The 18275-nt window shown below is 40.8% G+C and overlaps 1 protein-coding gene across 1 annotated transcript in view; it reads right to left on the bottom strand.

Moving 5' to 3' along the window:
• Positions 1 to 5791: 5791 nt before the first annotated feature.
• RAP2A (RAP2A, member of RAS oncogene family) overlaps positions 5792 to 18275 on the bottom strand; it is a 30449-nt gene continuing 17965 nt past the window's right edge. The window contains exon 2 of the mRNA XM_082756066.1: positions 5792 to 9805. Within this exon, the coding sequence (XP_082612192.1) occupies positions 9568 to 9805 (238 nt within the window). The 3' untranslated portion in view covers positions 5792 to 9567. The remainder of the gene's footprint in view (positions 9806 to 18275) is intronic.

Raw genomic sequence — 18275 nt, 5'->3', positions numbered from 1 at the left:
ACATGGGCTGATTTTGGGGTTGTCCTGTGTGGAATGAGGAGCTGGACTGCATGATCCCTGTAAATCCCTTCCAACTCAGGATATGCCGTGAAATACTCCCACAGTGCAGTATCACTTGCACTTCACAGTGCTAGAGGCCAACAGAAGCAGGGCACTGCGCTCTGGGTCATCAAGGCACTTTGCTTTTGGTGCAACTCAGCAAAATTACTGCATCAAGCATCCTAACATCCAATGCTATGGACTCTATTATCCCACAGATCCACCTTTGGCAGTATGTTTACCTCAGCCAGTGTGTGGTTGCTTCATCAATCACATAATGGACAGAGCTGCTACAGAGTCTGTCCACACAAAGCCAGGGCAATGGGAGGTCTGCTCTAAGGGGATTAGAGGGGGATCTCTGCTTAGTTAGTATAAGAGGGCTGATCTCAGACACTTCTTACACGGAGTAAAATGAGCGACCTGGTGATCTTTGGATCAGTCAATTAGTGCACACACCACAAGGTGTGATACAGACAGCTCTGGCTAAGACTTGCTCATGCAGAAGAAATGTGGTAGTCTGAAGGTAGTTTAGGCCCATAGTGATGTGTGGCTGGTCAGGAGTGATTATTCAGTGTACACTGTTCTGCAGTTTGTGATGGACACCTCACACCCAGCCCTCCTCTGTGATGGACAGCACCTGAAGGATGGAGAGCAGCTCAAGGTTGTTTGTAAGGAAGATGCAGGTTTAGGTGATTACACAGGCAATTAAAATAGCTGTGTATTTCTAAACTTACTAAGTCCCAGCTGTGGTCTGCAGCAAAGCTTTGCTAAAGACAGTGAATCTAGCAGCTGCTGCAATGCTAATCCAGCTTTCTTGGTGCTCGCAGCACCACTGTTGGAGGGTGCCACTCATCACCCAGCACAATTACTGTGTGGTAGACATAAGTTGTTAATGCATTTCTTTGCAGGGAGACTTGCATGTGGGGGAGAAAACAATTTTATTACCACCCTTAAGCCCAGTGAAAACCTGCTTTCATAATCTTTCTATACTTGATCAGAGATCTTTATGGATAATTTTGATATTGCCATCCAAAATCAATGAGCAGTCAGAAACCCCTGTAAGCCTACCCCTTTCTTTCCTCTTTATTCAAATTTATAGGTGACAAACAGTAGCAGAAACTTTGTTGCAGATACCAGGATGAGGAAATGGGAATAAGCTTTATTTTCTATATTGTTTGTTTGGTTTTTATTTTTTATTTTTATTTTTTGGTGGTGCGGGTATTTTTTTAAATTTTAGACCAAGATGCCAAAAATAAGAAAAAATGGAAAATCTTAACAGGAGGCAGCATTACAAACTTTTCCAAAAGAGGGGTCTTCAGTTCTTGGAAAACATTGCCATTTATAAGCAAGCAAGCTCTATGTATAGTTTCAGTGATCCATAGGCTCTCTGTTCATTTCTGAGAGCAGGGGATAAGCAGCTTCTGCCATCAGCGTTTGCTTCCAGAACAATTTGCTAAAGCGTGGCTGCAAAGTGCAAAGTCAAGACAAGAAATAATAATAATAAAAAAAAAAGTTAATGTATAGGGGAAGAAGGGAAGAATGTCTCTTCTAATTGAAAAAAGTTGCTTTCCACATAGGAAAAAAAGCTGAACCCGGGAAAAAGACGCTCATCCAGTGGCAGAGGTAGCCCTGTTGCTATTCTTTCTCTATACTGACAAATACGATGTTCTTGCTTTTTTTTTTTTTTTTTTTTTTTTTTTTTTCTCTCTAGACAACCCAAAGAGCTCTAAGACTGGAGTTGCCACCACTTGATGGGGAGAAAATATTATTACTCTTCAGACTTTCTGTAAATGTGAAAAGTCAACCAGAAAATAAGCATTTTGATTTAGATCTGAAGCAGACATGAAAGCCCCCTCCCCAGTTATCTCAAAGTGTGTCTCCAAGTGGATGTTGTCCTCCTGAGTGAAGGATGCCCACCTGATGGATCAACTCCCTCTTTAAAGGCAGAAATCAGGGATGATCTGAGTAAACCATCATGCATAGTGGAGCAAGTAAACAACATGCTGCAAGTACACGCCCACACTTAATGGTCTTTAACTGTTTGAGTAAGCAAGTTCCCAGAAATAACTGCAAATACCACCTTCATCAAGAAAGGGTGCTTGAGTTTATCTTATGAGAAGTTGCCACCTCTTAGGAAGACTTCTGGAAAATCTTGAATCTTCACAGCTGCATCTTTCCCTGATAAATTAAGCAGAACCAGCAGAGGTTTTATCTCCTTCCATCTTAAAACACAAACCGTAATAGAAAATCAACAAGGTCACCCTCCCTGGAACAAATCTACAGTAGAGCCACACAGGAAACAATGTGAACTTCAGCTAAAATTGACTGAGAGAAACACACAGGCCTTTACAGACTCCTACCCCATTACAGCAGCACCAGCACAACTCCTGAGGCTTTGTGGAGAATTTGAGAAGAGCATTGCTCTGTTTTGCATTGAAAGTCCTCATTCCTTCACTTGCTATCAGTCAGACACTTGTGTATCATCCTTTCTGCTTTGCAGAACCCCATCTTCTTTGATTGATCAATTACTTGTGTTCCCGTAATCAAAATCTCATACGGAAATACCATAAAGGTTAATTTATCATTGCCTTAATTTAAGAGAGCAAGACTTAATTTAGGAGAGCAAAAGCTGTTTGAAAGCTTTTCCTGTCCTAGGGTTGGTCATGAGCCATGAGGCAGGTTATGTTCGCATCCTCAGACCAGGCCTCTACCCCTGGGGCTAGTGAAGTCCACCCCCAAACCTTTCCTAGGGGACCTCACTGTCAGCAAGCCCTATTTCTGCTTCTTCAGCAAGATACGTTAAGATGTATGGCTGGGAATCCTCCCTGCTGAACGGTGTCATCCTACTCTTTCCCACTCTATTTCTCAGCTCCCACCCACTGCATATAAATACATACCGCCCTCCCTAGCAGCTTCTCTGCAGATCCTTCATCCCAGCTAGTACGAGGCCGCCTGCTCCTTGCCTTCAATCCTTCCCTCCCTCTTCCTCCAAGGAGAAGCAGCTTTATGCTACCAGCAGCAGAAAGACTTGCGACATCGCTTGCTCCAAGCACTGAAAAAGAGTGGGAAGAAATTGCTTCGCTCAGCAGTTTCCATTCCAGGATGAATGCTCACATGCACTGTGCAAGGTGCCTTGCGCCCAGAAGTTACTATAAATGAACTACAAAGGGCCAAAAGCATTGCCTGCGGCAGCTGAAGACTCTGGATGCCAACTTCTAACTTGCTTTGTACTGACTAAAGTGTACCCCACCCCCTCAGCAGCTTATAAATATGTCCCAAGACAGTGGTTTTAGGGTAATTTCCCTATGGTTCAAACCAGAAAGGTGCCAGATCTTGAACTATTTTAAAGAATTTTGCATATGCAGAATGATGCATCTTCCTTTGTTTTATCCTGAGAAACAACCGAACCATTTTACTTAATATACTGGATTACAGCATTTTTATTATTATTATTTTTGGTATGTTCTCAGCTGTAGGAGGTGTGCTTTATTTTTCTAAACTGTTATACAACAGGAAAGATAAGGTGACACGTCTCAGGTATTTGAGGATAACATTTTTCCTTTGGTTATTGAACTGTACAAGGACTCTACAAGAATGAAAAATCCACGTATGTAGAATATTTCCCATTACTGTATCAAGGCAGCTTTATCTCTCTTTCAGATAGAAGAAATTTGTTGTAGAATGCTGCTTTTTGAGATCCAATTCTCTGATGGAGCTGCCTTTACATTACTGTGTTAGTGCAGGAATACTTACAGACTTGGTCAGCCATACAGGCTGTACTTCCCCTTGTGCTTACCACTCTCTCCATCGACCTTCATTATTAACAATCTTTCAGCTGTATGTGTTCACCTCCAGGCAGATCCATCTCCGCTCCCATCCAACCACCTCACTTTTCCATCCTTCAGCAGGATTCCTCTGTGGCTGCAGGACCTCAGACACGCTGCTTGGAAGAGCAGGCAGGCATCTTACCCGGTTGCCTTCACACGTGGGCACCGTACCGTGGAAAGTTTGCAATAAATTCTCAGTGATCCCCAAGCTGTTTCATATTCAAGTCAAACCAAAACGTGCGTGCTTGTAAGTACACAGAAAAAAACACCACCTCTATCAGAGCAGGATGAAGATTTGCTGTTTTAGTGATTCCAGTACCGCACGGTGTCTGGTTCACAGGAATATTGCTCCCCTGCCACCCACTTGCAACCCAGCCTCTGAACGCAGCCTCCCGTCTGAAAGTCAGCGTGGGCTGTGCCTGCTCCGTGCCCAGACAGAGCTAGAGGAACGCCAGTTCCTGCTTCCACGCCGTGTTGGTTTCGCTAGGCAAATAGGCACAAAGTCTAGCAAAGCTTGCACAGCAACAGCTCTGAAGGCTGCTAGGCAGTCCAGCCACTCAGACAGGGCTTTTATGGTCATTCTTCAAGCAAAAGTGCTGTTTAAAAATGTTAAGAGGCCACATGATGAACGTAATGTGGGAGCTGAGGCAAAGAAAAAAATAAAAATAAAAAAATCTTAGCACTATGTTAGACTCATGCAGTACTTTCTATCTGCAGTGTGAGAAGACAGAAAGTAGTGCAGCTAGATCCAGTAAGACTGATACCTGTGCAAGACAGATAAGACATTTATTTCCAATCAAAACATTTTACAAACCTTTCGCAGAGGCAGCTAGCTTCCTGCACAAGCTAAGAGTAAAAAAATGAAATAAAGAGGATTCAGGGAAGGCATAAAAGTAAAACGTTCAAAGATTTCTAGTTGTGTTTGTAAAGAGCATGTTTCACCAACTTTTTTTGAACTCTTTAGAAGAGCCCAATGAATTCCTGTTGTCTCTGTATAGGTATCTTCTTGGGCAAAAAGAAAAAATATTAATAAATGAGCAGTATGGCAAGAACCCGTCCACGCAAGCTCCCCTGGAACTGTTTCACAGAATGAATTGGCGTATCAGAAGCACAAAAACAACAGTGTGTGCCAGCCCTCTATACTATCCATAGAACCAGGAGCTTTTAAGATGTGCCAGCCTCAGGCTTCGTGTTCCTTATGGCACACATGACATGAAAGCAAGAGAGCAGCAAGCACCCATCATTACTGAGAACAGCGTATTTTAGTGATACTGGCATGACCAAAATGTAACTGCTGATCAATGTCAATTAGCTAGAATAATCCTGTTAGCATTAGCTCAACTGTTCATTTATCTCTGCAATGCTAATTGTGTTTGAAGTTCTTTCTAACGCTGACTCCTTTTGTGCTGCAATGAAAGCCTGCAAAAACACTCATCGATTGAACAGCTGATATAGGGAACGATCCCTTTTGTAACCCTTTGTAATCCTCAGTGTTATAAAAGTACCACTGGATATTGATTGTATCATATATTGACCAAGTTCATGCATTGTTTTAATCTGTTTTACAGGAACTATCATCCTTCTGCCATAACAAGGTATGTATCTTATCAAATACCAAGTCTTGATGATTGTTGTGAGTGTATATTCCTCTAAGAAAACAAACAAGAAAACCCCAAACCTTTGCTTTGGTTCATTATCAAGCATTAACTTAAATCACAACATGCATCCATCTGTTAAAATGAAAATATATCCTTTCTTATTGCTTCTTAATTTGTACTAGAAGAGCATTTTGGCAAAAAAATGCTACGCTGAATCCCCGAATAATTGACAGCATGTTTGAAATGACTGGGCAGCTCTTGTTATTAGCTTTGGATGAACTTTATGACCAAACCAAAATGGACGGTACAGAAAATCCAAGGGCAGTTTCATTAAATAAATTTATTTGTTAAAATAATTTAACTCCAAATACAACTGCTGAGTTTGCATTGAGTTCTATGTACAATTCTTGTTTTATTTGAAACATCAAGGTTTAAACAACTGACATTGTTACAAAACAAACTGTTGCCCCATTTTATGTTGCCAGTTGTATTAGAGCTCAACAATTATCTGTGAAATACATTAATTCACCTCTGGGAAACTCCAAATCAACAGCGTTACGCCTGGTTCCAGCACCCACTTCAGTCTTTCTTCAAACCCTGATCAAGAATTAACAGATGCACAACAATGCAGATAAAGCCTCCTGCAGTTGTCCAACGTTTGCTTTTGTCGCGGAGTTTCACAATTAAAGCCTAGCCAGTGCTTGGACAGCACACTGGCAAAAAAATAAAAATAAAAATAAAAAAATAAAAAACAAACATGCACAACCCCCCCCAACCAAATGGCTGACATCTTTAGGCAACATTCTATACAGGAAAGCAAATACCAGTAGTTTTCCCACAGAAAAGTAATGGCAACTGTAGCACTGGGGTTAGGGAGAGGCTAGAACCAGAACAGAAGTCATCAAATTGGTTTGATGCTTTGAAGGGGGGGCGAAAACCAACAACAACAACAAAAGCAACCACGTGTAATACTCGAGATCTGATTCCCGTTTTGTTTGCTTGCTTGGACCAGTTTCTTGTGTACATTTTTAAGGGAAAGAGGAAACAGTTGCTATCACTATCATCGCTTAAAAGAATAAAAGTTGCAATGTTATATATATATAAAAACAAAACAAAACAAAACAACAAAACCACAATAAAACAGGAGAAATGCTGTCTTTGTAGAAAAGGACAAAGCTCTACAAGAACAGCCAAAGGAAAACGCGGGTCTTTGGAACAAATCATAACGTTTTAAGGCATGTTATAAGAAACTTTCCAATACTATAATTGGTAATCCGATCAGGGCACAAATTAAACACCGACCAATGACTCCCACGGGGCGGCCACAAAAGCGCCGTGTGGCTCACTCAGCTGCGTTTCTGCTACCCCTGGATTTTGGAAAAAATCTCTTGTCAAGTGCAACTGTCATTGATTCAAGCTCCACTACCTTCACGTTAGTGGAAATACAAATAGTGCATAACTACTTCCTCGGAATTACACGAAAAAAAAAACACAACACTTACGCTTTTCCCCCCCGCAGTACGGTACGGTGGCAAACACAGCCTAGGTTTTTGAAGATGTGAAAGTGTACTGAAAAAAGCAAGACTGGGAAAAGATCGTCACTGATATTTTTTGTAAGGAATTGTACTGTGCCATTTTTCCTGCGTTAGATCCGTTTTACAATATGAACTCCACGTATTGTACTTTATGCCATTTTGTGGTCAATTAACAATTTCCAAGGTAAGATTTTTAATACCTCCGTAAATAATGTCGCATAACGTGCACTTTGCACTTCCAATTAAGCAGTTTTGATTTTTTTTTTTTGAGTGCTTATACAGTGGATCTCACGCCGACAAGCTATTTGGCAATTTGTGCTGCCCAATAATCCATTTCCCAGTCTAGGTTTCCTAAAAACTGTCCCTAAGCAAGACTTCAGCTGTTGAATTGATCTTGCTTCAGCACGGTGGCTGCCACGGCGGGCGGGGGGGAAGAGAACATTCATACCATCTAGTTTAGGCATAGAAGCTGTGGACCCAAACTAAAAGCCTACGTTTGCTATATAGTCAATGGAAAGAGGTAGGTGCCTCTAGGAGGGCGATTCGGAGCACCCCAAAACGGGCATTCAGATGCCAGAAATAAATGGTGTGAATACCTCTCGAAGAGAAAGAACAAAGCGCGGTAACAAAAGCTCCGTAAGGTAGACATTGGGGGGGGGGTAGGGGAGGGAAAAGGGCTACATGAACTTTCGAGTAAGGCGTCATTTTGTGTGACATCTAATGCCCTTCCAGACGTTGGCGGTGGAAAGGTTTTGAAAGCTTAAGGGCAGAGATGGCCAGTTCTCTTCCGTCAACATGATCTCCTTTGTTCACCATCCACCGAACTACAAGTTAAAACGTTAAGAACACGTATGACAAATCTGCAAAGCGTGTTGCACTTCAGTTTCCTGTGTAGAAGATGAGAGCATTTTAGGCAGTTCTGCAGATGGAGGCAAAACTCTCGAACCTAACTCCAATTACAGCATTTCTAAGGGCCATATACACACACACGTACACACTCAACACACACGCACACCCCAGCACCCCTGTTTGCACTCGTTGAAACACAAGGAACTACACTGTTACTGCACAAGATTGAAAAACTAATGAATGCATGGTGTTATTTAGACCACAGGCTCAGTGACTGTATTTTTATGGCCAATTTTACCTATAAAAGATCCAGCTCAAGACAATCTCTCCAGCATTTAAAATCTAAACATTGTGATTGAAAACTTTTCTATACTTTGATTGTAAGACTTCAGAATAGGTATTTCTGTGCCATTAGTCATGCAAATGATAAATACTTCACTGCTATGAAACTAGCAAGCCAGAGCTCGAGCATCCTTTCAAAATAAAACATTTGCTCCCACCATTTAACACTCCAATAATTGGGGAAACCTTTGAATAGTGTGTCAGGCAATTAAAGAGCCATTTCCACGCTCACCTAAGGAATTATAACTGCAACTATTTCACCTCTGAACCAAATGATTTCAGGTGGTTATCCAATTTGCGTTTTCAATATTAAAGCTACGAAAGAGCAAACGTGATTTTCAAAGGTTAGTTAGGGATCACACCAGAGAACATAGCCCTTCAAGGCAAGAAAAACTGTTGTCTTCAACAAACTTAAAAATGCAGGATGTTCATACTGTCCCATGAGGTTTCTGCAGAAGGGAACATATGGATGCAACATGGCTTAATTTTCCTTACAAGATGGTACTAGTTAAACTATTAAAGTGTTCCTTGTTAGTAAGGCTCAGCAATTTTTTTCATCACAGTTGCTTCCTCCTGGTTCAGTAAAGTGATAAATAAAGATGCTTCCTGCTTTGTAAACAGAGGGTTTGTTTGGCTTTTTGCAGACCAAAACCTGAAGCGATCCTCCATTTCTGAGCAGCAAAACAAAAGATTCAAAACATTCCCATGCCGTACTATTTCTTCACCTGCCACTTCTTTTCGGATCTTGCCTCTCGTTTCACACACCGATGGCAATGTCTTCTGTTTCAAGATGTGGGATAAAGTGTTGAAATAATAGCATCACTTTTTGAAAAAAATCCGAACTTATATAGGTCTCTGGTAACCTCTTCCTCTAACACTGTCAGAAGTTCAGGTGAAATCAACACATTTGACTGAACGAACTTGGCCACAAGTGATAGCGCACACCTGAAGCACAGCGATTTGAAAGACTTGGCTCTCCTTTTGCGCTCCTGCTAGATGCCAATGGTCTTCAGAGATAATTTTCTCCACTGCTTCTGTTTCCCATTTCCAAAGGGTTTCTAACTTCCTCGGAAACGGTGGCTGTTGTTGCCGTGTGACGTGACAACGCGCGTACGCTCAACTGGAATGACCCTGTAGGTCAACTGGCTATGCCATAAAACTGCAGGTGCTCAAAGGGAAAAACGGGTGAGATGTGGTCATTTAACCCAATTATATATCCAGAGTCAGTGATTGACTTCCAATGCTCAGCTCTGAGTTAATGATGCTACTTCACTACAGATGTATTTCAAGTGACCCACAAACCAGGAAGTGAAGTAGACAGTTTTACCACCTTACAAAATTTCTGCAAATCAAGTCCAGGTTAGGTCATTTTTAATGCTATTGTATATTACATGCAGAACAGCATGGATCATCTTTGTCTGGCTGTGCTGCATAGTTCATTTGTCTAACAATTTCCGCAAAGAGCTCATCCACCATTGTTTTACTTTTAGCAGAGGTCTCCATAAAAGGGCAGCCCCATTCTTCGGCTAAGGCTCTGCCTTCGTTCGACGACACTTCTCGCTCGCTTTCCAGGTCCACTTTATTACCAACCAGAATTACTGGCACTTTCTCATACCTGCAGTTAAAAAAAAACACAACCAAACAAAAAGAAAGCAGCAATCGTTATACTTCAAAAGAAACAACATTTGAAGATGCAAACACCTATTTACAAACAGTATAGGCCCAACAAGAAAGGCGTTTGGACAATGTGAACGCTCTACGTTGGAAAAAAATGCTTTGCATGTTTTGCACCATTTGTTGCCCATCTCTTTCCCCCAAAACTTCCTTAAAATTCAAGAGAGTTCTTCCTCCTCTGAATGTTCTTCATCACCAGGAAACCTGCCCACTATTAGCTTTTCTACGTTGTTAATCTCAGTTAGGGCACAAGAACAGGACCGTGGTACTACCCTCTCTCCGACATTACATCTTCCTTCTCCCTGAACAGGTTTCACATTGCATTTCTCGCTTGCGATAAGGAAGATGCATCACTCCCCCTTTTCAAAGGTACATCTACCTTCAGTTAATGCACATGGAAATCTCGGGTGAACAATAAATGGGAGAACTCCAAAGTCCCAGTAAATTCATTTGGAATTCCAGGCAGCCCCCTACAAGTCCTGTCTACACACAGAAGTATTATATAAAAACAGGCATTAGCTAACGCAGAAGATACAGCTTTTCCCTGCAGCATTCACATCGTTATATGAGTTACACAAGCTGAAAAGAAAATTAAGTACCAGGCAATGCTATCACAGTTCTGCTTCATCACCAACTTGGACAACACAACAGATCATATAAGCTTTGAAGGAATTTATTACTTTGAACCTCTTTGTGAGGGGATCCTTGCCATTTTTATTATTAATATTATTTTAATTAAAATGCCTGTCTTGTTTTTTTCTTCTTTTTTTTTCTTTTCTTTCCCCCCCCCCACCCCCCCCCCCATCCTCACATGCATAAAACCCTTCTTTAAACATGGATCTCAGCAAGTCTTTAGTCAGGTTTTAAATTTACATATTTGACACAACAGAGAAGAAAACACTGGGCCTATTTCCAAAATGCTTTTACACTGGTTTTCTCATAAAAGCAACGAGGACTAAGAGAAAAAAAGATTATGGTTTTTAACACTTGAACTAAACTAACATCTAAGAGAAACAAGATGGTTGGTTCCCTCCTAATTTAAACCTCATTTTCTACTTTGTATTAGCTCAGCAGTGCTGTTCTGAGTCAAACAATTTGAGCCAAGACATTCATTGTTAACAAGTGCAGCAGTTTAAGATGTTACTGTCCTAAAGCCACCTATAATGACTTATTTATCCCTCTCTTCTTTCTGCCTCCCAGGCAGGGCAGCAGAGCAGAGCTGGTGCATGTGGTTCCACAGCTTGGTGTGACCCAGCAATGGTGATGAAATTCAGCTGTCGAGACTCTGCACAGAAACAGGGAATCTACGTGTTCCTGTCGACTCGATCTCAGAGTCAAAGGAGAAAAGTATGAGAACTTCTCACCCCAACTCAGTATCTGAAATTGGTCCAACTATGTCATAAGATGCACGTGAAATTCTAAGCTTTATAATGTCTCTTCTCCGAGAACATCACTTAATCCAGAGTCTAAGGCTGTGGTCAGGAACTGTAGAGGATTCCCCTCACTTTTTCACCATTTATCCTATCCTCGTTTATGACCTGAACAGCCACAATCCATTTCTGACTCTCTAGATGCACAGTATTTAGCACAATGATACCTTTGGAACTCTTACAAGAGCTAAGTTGCCATTAATTAAATACCAAAATACACACAAGCATCTTGAAATCTGTCCTCCTGCGTTTCAGCACATGATGGCATAGTCTTTAATTACATAAGATGGATGGTGTTGAACAGATAAGACAGCAATTCAGCTTTTTTTTTTTTTTAATCTTTATTATCCACGTGCATGTCTCTTATTTTATTTGCTGTACAGCATTAAAAACCTTTAATGGAAGTGGAAACAGCTGTACCTTCACTATATGTCTTGAATATCTGAGGGCCCCAAATGCAAACCTTTTTCTTCCAGCTTCCATAGATATTCTCTCTCTTCTCAATTTTACAAGTGGGAAAACGTGAGAAATTCAGAGTAGTTGCTTGAGAAGCATTCAGCAAAGAAGTAGCTGAGCCAGAATTAAAACACAGGATCACCTCTCTTCTTGTTCTGCAAGATCACTTCAATTTGTTGAGAAACACAGAGGGAAGAAAAGCCCACACACTTGTTGCAGATTTACAGATAGTTCAAGTAAAACATGTTAGTGCTTTGAATGGTTTGAGAACCCTAGAAAAGCTGTGCAACTAAATATCCAAGGATATTCAGTTTTCTATGAGTGCTTAGCATCTGGGAAATAGGGTGACAGAAATTATGAAGCTTCATGCTAGATGACAAAAAGAATTGATGAGCTGATGGGATAGATATAAAAAACTTAACTGAATTTATCTGCACAGGACTATCTAAGAACTATTACATGGAACAGATTGAATCACCTTTCTGTATTGCTTTTTTTTCCCTTGCCTTCAGGGCTTGTGTTTGCCCTATTCACTACCTACCTTCACTGTGTAACGTGAGATGAGAATCCTACAGTCAACAGCCGTATTTACCTCATAATCTGGATTTATCTGATGACCACTATGCAACATTGAGTTGTACGAAAAATGTTTCTGCAAAACCCTCACGTTGTTTTACTCAAATACTTCCTCAAAGGGCAAAAATAAGGTTGCTCTTGCAAAACACACATCTGTATTACCTCACCTTTGAGCAGGCAAATTTACAGAGTGACTACTTTATGTGAAGTATACATACATGTATATTTTAAAAGGTACACTGAATGTATTAATTCTGATTATATTCTGGTTTTATACGTATATATATACACAATGTATACATATATTCTGTATGAAAAGAGTCTTAACCTGTCTTTCTACACACAAAAGTTGTCATCCATCATCTAGATGAATGCAAACTGGAATACCACAAATAGTCCATGGACACCAAGCAGAAGACTGGCTGCAGTGTGGGCTGATCAGCTCCAGTTCAGTATTACTCAGTATCACAGAGATGTCTGTGCCTTATATTCTCTGAACATCAGGACGATGATGGATCACTGTGCGCTGGGCCATGCCACACCTGACCTAGCAGGCCTCTGCAGAAGCTACGTGGCTCCATGTCAGCCCCTGCTATCTTCAAAGGCCCTACAGGTCTCTGCAATGTACTTCCCAGCTTTAGGGTTCTGGTAACACACCGCAGAAAACCTAGAAACCTTACAGCTGGCTATTGACTAAACGACTCTACGAGATCTGAGGGTCAGGCTGGCTCTCCATGCTCATCTCCCAGAGCTGCCAGATTTCCTGCCTCGCTCAGCACCCAGGCAGATTTGTTTCTGCTGAGCATGGAGGAGCTCCCCGCTTCCACTCCCTCCTCACAGCGGCAGCTGATCCCACAGGAGGCTATTTCTACCTGTTCTTATAGGTCCCACACACACGACTTCGGCCTGCCCTGGTTTTGGCACACCGCTGAGGTGGTGGGCAACAGCACAGGCCCGCTGTGAGAAAGGGAGATTTGTCAGATGCGGCAGAACCATGGGATTTTAATGAAATTTGAAGGGAAGATGAACATCTATTCCCCCACAGGCTTTTCACCCTGCGGATTTCAGTGACCCAATAGGAAAACAGCTTCTTTATGAAAGGAAAAAAAATAAAATAAAGAGCTGTTATTAGGTTATCTGGCACCCGAGCAGCAATGCAGATCCTTCCCATATAACCACAAAAATCAAGCCTAGGATATCACAAATCCTTCCAAAAGCTTCAAGCTGGATCTTACCCACTCACAAACACGCTCCTAAAACAGCCAGCGTGCTTTTTATTCCATCAAATTCTGTCTCAGCTTTCAGCCAATTCTGCCTCAGCATATACCTATCAAATTGTGTATCAGCAGAGCAAAAGAGGCTAAAAACCCACTACCTATACCTGAGCCTGGAAAAAAAAAAAAAACAAAAAAAAACACAACAAAACACAACCAAATTGCTGTTGCTGCCATCCCTGGATGTGTGAGAGGGCAGCTATCCACCACGGGAGCTGTGCAGAGGTCTTGCCTTTCGGCATGGCCTGCTTCCCCCTGCCTGTCCCCGTCACGGTGGAGAAAGAGCACGTTCCTGCCCCTCGTTCCTGGAGCAGAAAAATCCAATTTTCTCAGCACCGCTGAAAAGCTCCGAGCAGCGCTGATCTTTCCTAATGAAAAGGCTGAGGGCCACCTGAAAATAAGGACTGCTGCTGCCAGTTTCCTCTGTCTCGGTGCGGTGAAGTATGTATTCCAGGGCAAACATCACAGCAGAGCTTGAAAGAAATATACTCCAATGTAGCACGGGAAGACTTGACTTTTCAGGACCTCAGGAGGAAATTTTTGCAAGACCAATTACACGTGTTTGCAGAACGTGTTTAAAGAACAAGGTACTTCACCCTGCTGAAATGATCTCACTATCTTAGGCTCCAATCTGATGGGTACAGAGCAGCGGCAGCTCCTGAAGATATGAACCTGACTGAGATCATTTACAGCCCCGTGAAGGACACCAGTGCAGAGTCAAATACCATCATATCTAGAATGTCACTCTGGCAAGATTCAGCCCTTGCTCCTTAAAAGATAACCAATATGTACTTACCAGTCTCAGATAACTTTATTCAATGCTAAAAGACTACCCTGATATCCATCTTTACAAGCTTCTGGGACCAGCAGGCCATAGTAAATCCCCCCAGTTTTCCCGAGGATGGACACCACAGCCACACAAGATCAGTAAATACACAGACTTTGAATGTTTAATGCAGCTCAGCTATGCACCGCTGACCACACAGCCTTACATGACATAGTGATAAACAGTTTCTACATTTTATCTTACCTCACATGGCACGTCCACCCGCATTTCTGTTTAGATTAATATGTATACTTTGAGTAACAGCTTAATTAACTTGTTAAACATTTAGAAAGTCTCTAGATGAATGGTATGTAAATGACCTCCATAGATTTCTACCCCACATTTTTTCTACCTCCAGTCTTACTCAGAGAGAAAAACATGGGCAGTACAAACATCACATCTGAATTTCTTTTACATTTACAAGGTACTTTTCAGATTTCTGGTTGAAGCTGTCACTGGAGAAAGATGAAAAAGATGACATGAAGCAAAAATAGAATAAAATGAAGAATAATAAATAAAATGAAGAAAAAAAATAAGAATTTAAAAATATACACCACGATGCTGATAAACAGATCTGACTCCCTTAAACTGTACTAGAGATTGCCCCGTATCCCTAGAACAGGAAAATAAATAAGTAGTGCACTGGACCAGAACAGGAGAAGATAAAAAGTGCAAAGGGGTTCCTGCTTTTTAATTCCCATTCAGGAAATGCTGCATCTTTTCTAGGATTTTTGCCTGAGCTCCATACCAGAGCTGGACATGTTGAACCAAAATGCAGAAGCTTTCTGTATAATAAAAAACAAATTAAGAGAAAAAAAGATGTGTTCTAAAAGACTATTTTTATGACTACCTTAATTCCTTTTGAAGTTTATGGAAAAATGTATGGATTTCTAGCTTTATGCGTTAAACACTGTGACCACTGAAATGCAAAGGTATCTATCCATGGTAACATTTCCTAATCATCAGAGGAATCTTAGGTTTGAAACCACCTTTATCTTCTTCTTTTACACACAGTTTATTCCCTCCTGCTTTTCTGAGGGTGCTTCTGACACTTTTCATAGTAGCTCAAAAAGGAAAGCCTGTAAAGTGGTAAGGATACTAGGGAAAATGATGATACAAATATTATCAGAAGGTCAGGAAAATAAGTATTCTTCACTTCAGACTTCCAAAAAATTATGATAACAATCTTGCCAAAAGACACAGTAGAATAGTTCTGGGAAATATGAAGTACCAAAAATAGCAGTTAAATCCATTAGATTGTTTATAAATTCATATGCATCTATTACTAAACATTATTTTGTAATGCAGCTTGCAAACTTTGATTGCCTGCAGTGAAGGCTGTCTTAACTTGAAGTTTCCTCAACTAGGGAAAGAATTTATTCTGAGTTTAACTATCAAGACTGTTTCTAGCCCTTTAACATAGTTTCTTGGATATTTAATGTAAAATCCTCCATAGTTACAAATCACTTCAGCTGCAGAGAATAAGAAAAGAGACAGAGTGTTCTCCAGTCTGGTGCTGAGCCTCTCAGACACGAGGACAAGAGGAAGCAAAGCTACAGAATCATCAAGTGCAAACATGCAAGCTGAAATGTTTATTTAAAGCTTTCAATTCTTGAACCAAAGCAACGGGAGAAAAAGAGGTATCTATTCTACACTTTTATTATGTGTATACATATATACAAGCACTTCTTTACTACATTACTACCTCACCTTAAGAAATTTAGGTTGAAAGGATGTTTCACTTTTTCCAGACCCCAATTTCTTACATTTTGGTAGTTTTAAAAATAAAATTAACATTATGGGTTAAATCAACAGCACTTGCCCTGTCTGTAGGGCTCTATCTTTTCCCTGTGGAATTCAACAAATACACACCAATGAAGATGTGCCTGTACCTGTATACATAGATAAAATGTGTCAGGAGAAATATATATATATATATATACAAAAATAAGTAGGTTTTTGCAAAGTTTAAACTTTCCACATTTTGCTCTTTGCAACATGAAAATTATTGCAGCTTCTCGGGTAAATCCATACCTAACAGCTGTAAAACCCACACCACCATGATACAAACGAGTCATTCCAGTTTGCCAATTAATTGCATTTAATATTCAGTTTTGTAAGCTAGATTGTGTAAGGATTTAATTAGTTAAGCAACAACTCCCAACTAAAAAAAAAAAAAAAAAAGTCTTAAAATCGTTTTTTCTAAATGAGTAGATGTTAAAGAGCTTATTGGAAGTCCCACTGCAATTAGGTGCCTGAGTCATGAATTATTTTGCTGTACAGAACAGCGTATGGCCTAATTGCGGGACGAGGGATCTAACGTTTCATTCGAGGCTTTGACATGAACTCCCTATATAGCCTTCGGGAAACAAACTCTGCAGATGGGTAGGCTGAGGATAACTGTCCGGTTAATTGTACTTACTCATAGGACATCAAATTAAATAATAATTGTAAAATGACTTGAAGAATAATATTAGTATAATAAATAACCACCACACCACATTGCTCTTGAGAAGACTTCAGAAACTATCCTTGCTCTTGTACATGAAACCTGCTGGTAATAATCACCTCAGCTTAAATTAAATACTTTAAAGGCCAATTCAGTTCACTGGTTGTTGTAGTCCACTTACACTTTCCAGTTTGGTTTCAAGGTCTAACTGAAGTCTCGGCCAATCCTAGTTTCACTGAAATTGTCTGACAGGCTCACCTTTGTTCCTGTGCCTAGGTAGTATTAGAGGAAATAGTTGTCTTCCAACCAAAAGCCCAAGAAACAACAACAAAACCCAGTGCAATGAAGCCCTATATATACATACATACATGTTTACGTGCACACACACACAAATTCACATATGTATTCACACACACACACAAATATATTTGCTTCCCAACTGTTCCTACAAGCACTTTTTACTTTAACATGTTATTTCTTGGTAGCTTTCAGCTGAGAACTTGCTAGGGACACGAATGCTGGATGATATTATCCTTTACATGTACTCAAAGGTGTACACCACCTCATAAACCTACATTCCTTTGCTGCAACAGATGATGTGTGTTATCTATGTATGAAGCGCACTGAAGAATTTTCCAGGCTACTTCCAGTCACGTCAGAGGTAAATTCTCATTTACAGAGGATTTTCCACATCTAAGATCTCACATGGGAACAGTACAATGACAACCTCCTTCCAGACGTTCAGCCTGCTTCTACGGGTCACTGCAGATAAAACCTCTGCTGGCAGCTCCATCACCTGCTTATATAGAAGAGCAGGACTACCTGAAAATTCAATAGCTTGCCAGCACGCCCCATGTGAGAAGAGATCACCATCCACTTTAACGTACCAAGCCAGTCCTAAAGAGAAATTACTGATCTTCAAGTTCCTTGGGAGACCTGTTCCTCAGCAAGTTCACAGAAGCCCATCCATGTTTAAACTGCATCCAATGGCGTTACCAGTTCCCCTCAAAGAAAGGTTCTGGCATGGGAAGAGGCAGACAAGGAGCCCTTTTTGCACTGGGATGACAACAGGGAGCCTATGACCCAAGTAACACCAGGTCTCACCCCTTCAGGCACTCGATAGCCTTTGCAAATAAAAGGTAGACCTTCACCTTAAAGAGTATACTATACCTTTCCCCAAGTATCTATCATTCCAATTCATGTCTAATGCTGAAATCAATTACCAACACTGAAAAGGCTTGCTGTGAACACATGCATACATATAGTATAGTATTTCAGTCCTTGCATCCCCTCTCTATACCACTCAAAGGTCTCATCTGATAGCAGCAATAACCATGAGCATAAAAGGCAAGGCAAGTGGTTTTACCTGACCTTCTTCTTCGTGACTAGTTCTCTTGTTT

Source organism: Aythya marila, assembly GCF_965140915.1.
Source record: "Aythya marila genome assembly, chromosome: 1".
NCBI lineage: Eukaryota > Metazoa > Chordata > Aves > Anseriformes > Anatidae > Aythya > Aythya marila.
This window is presented reverse-complemented; position numbering and strand designations above follow the sequence as displayed.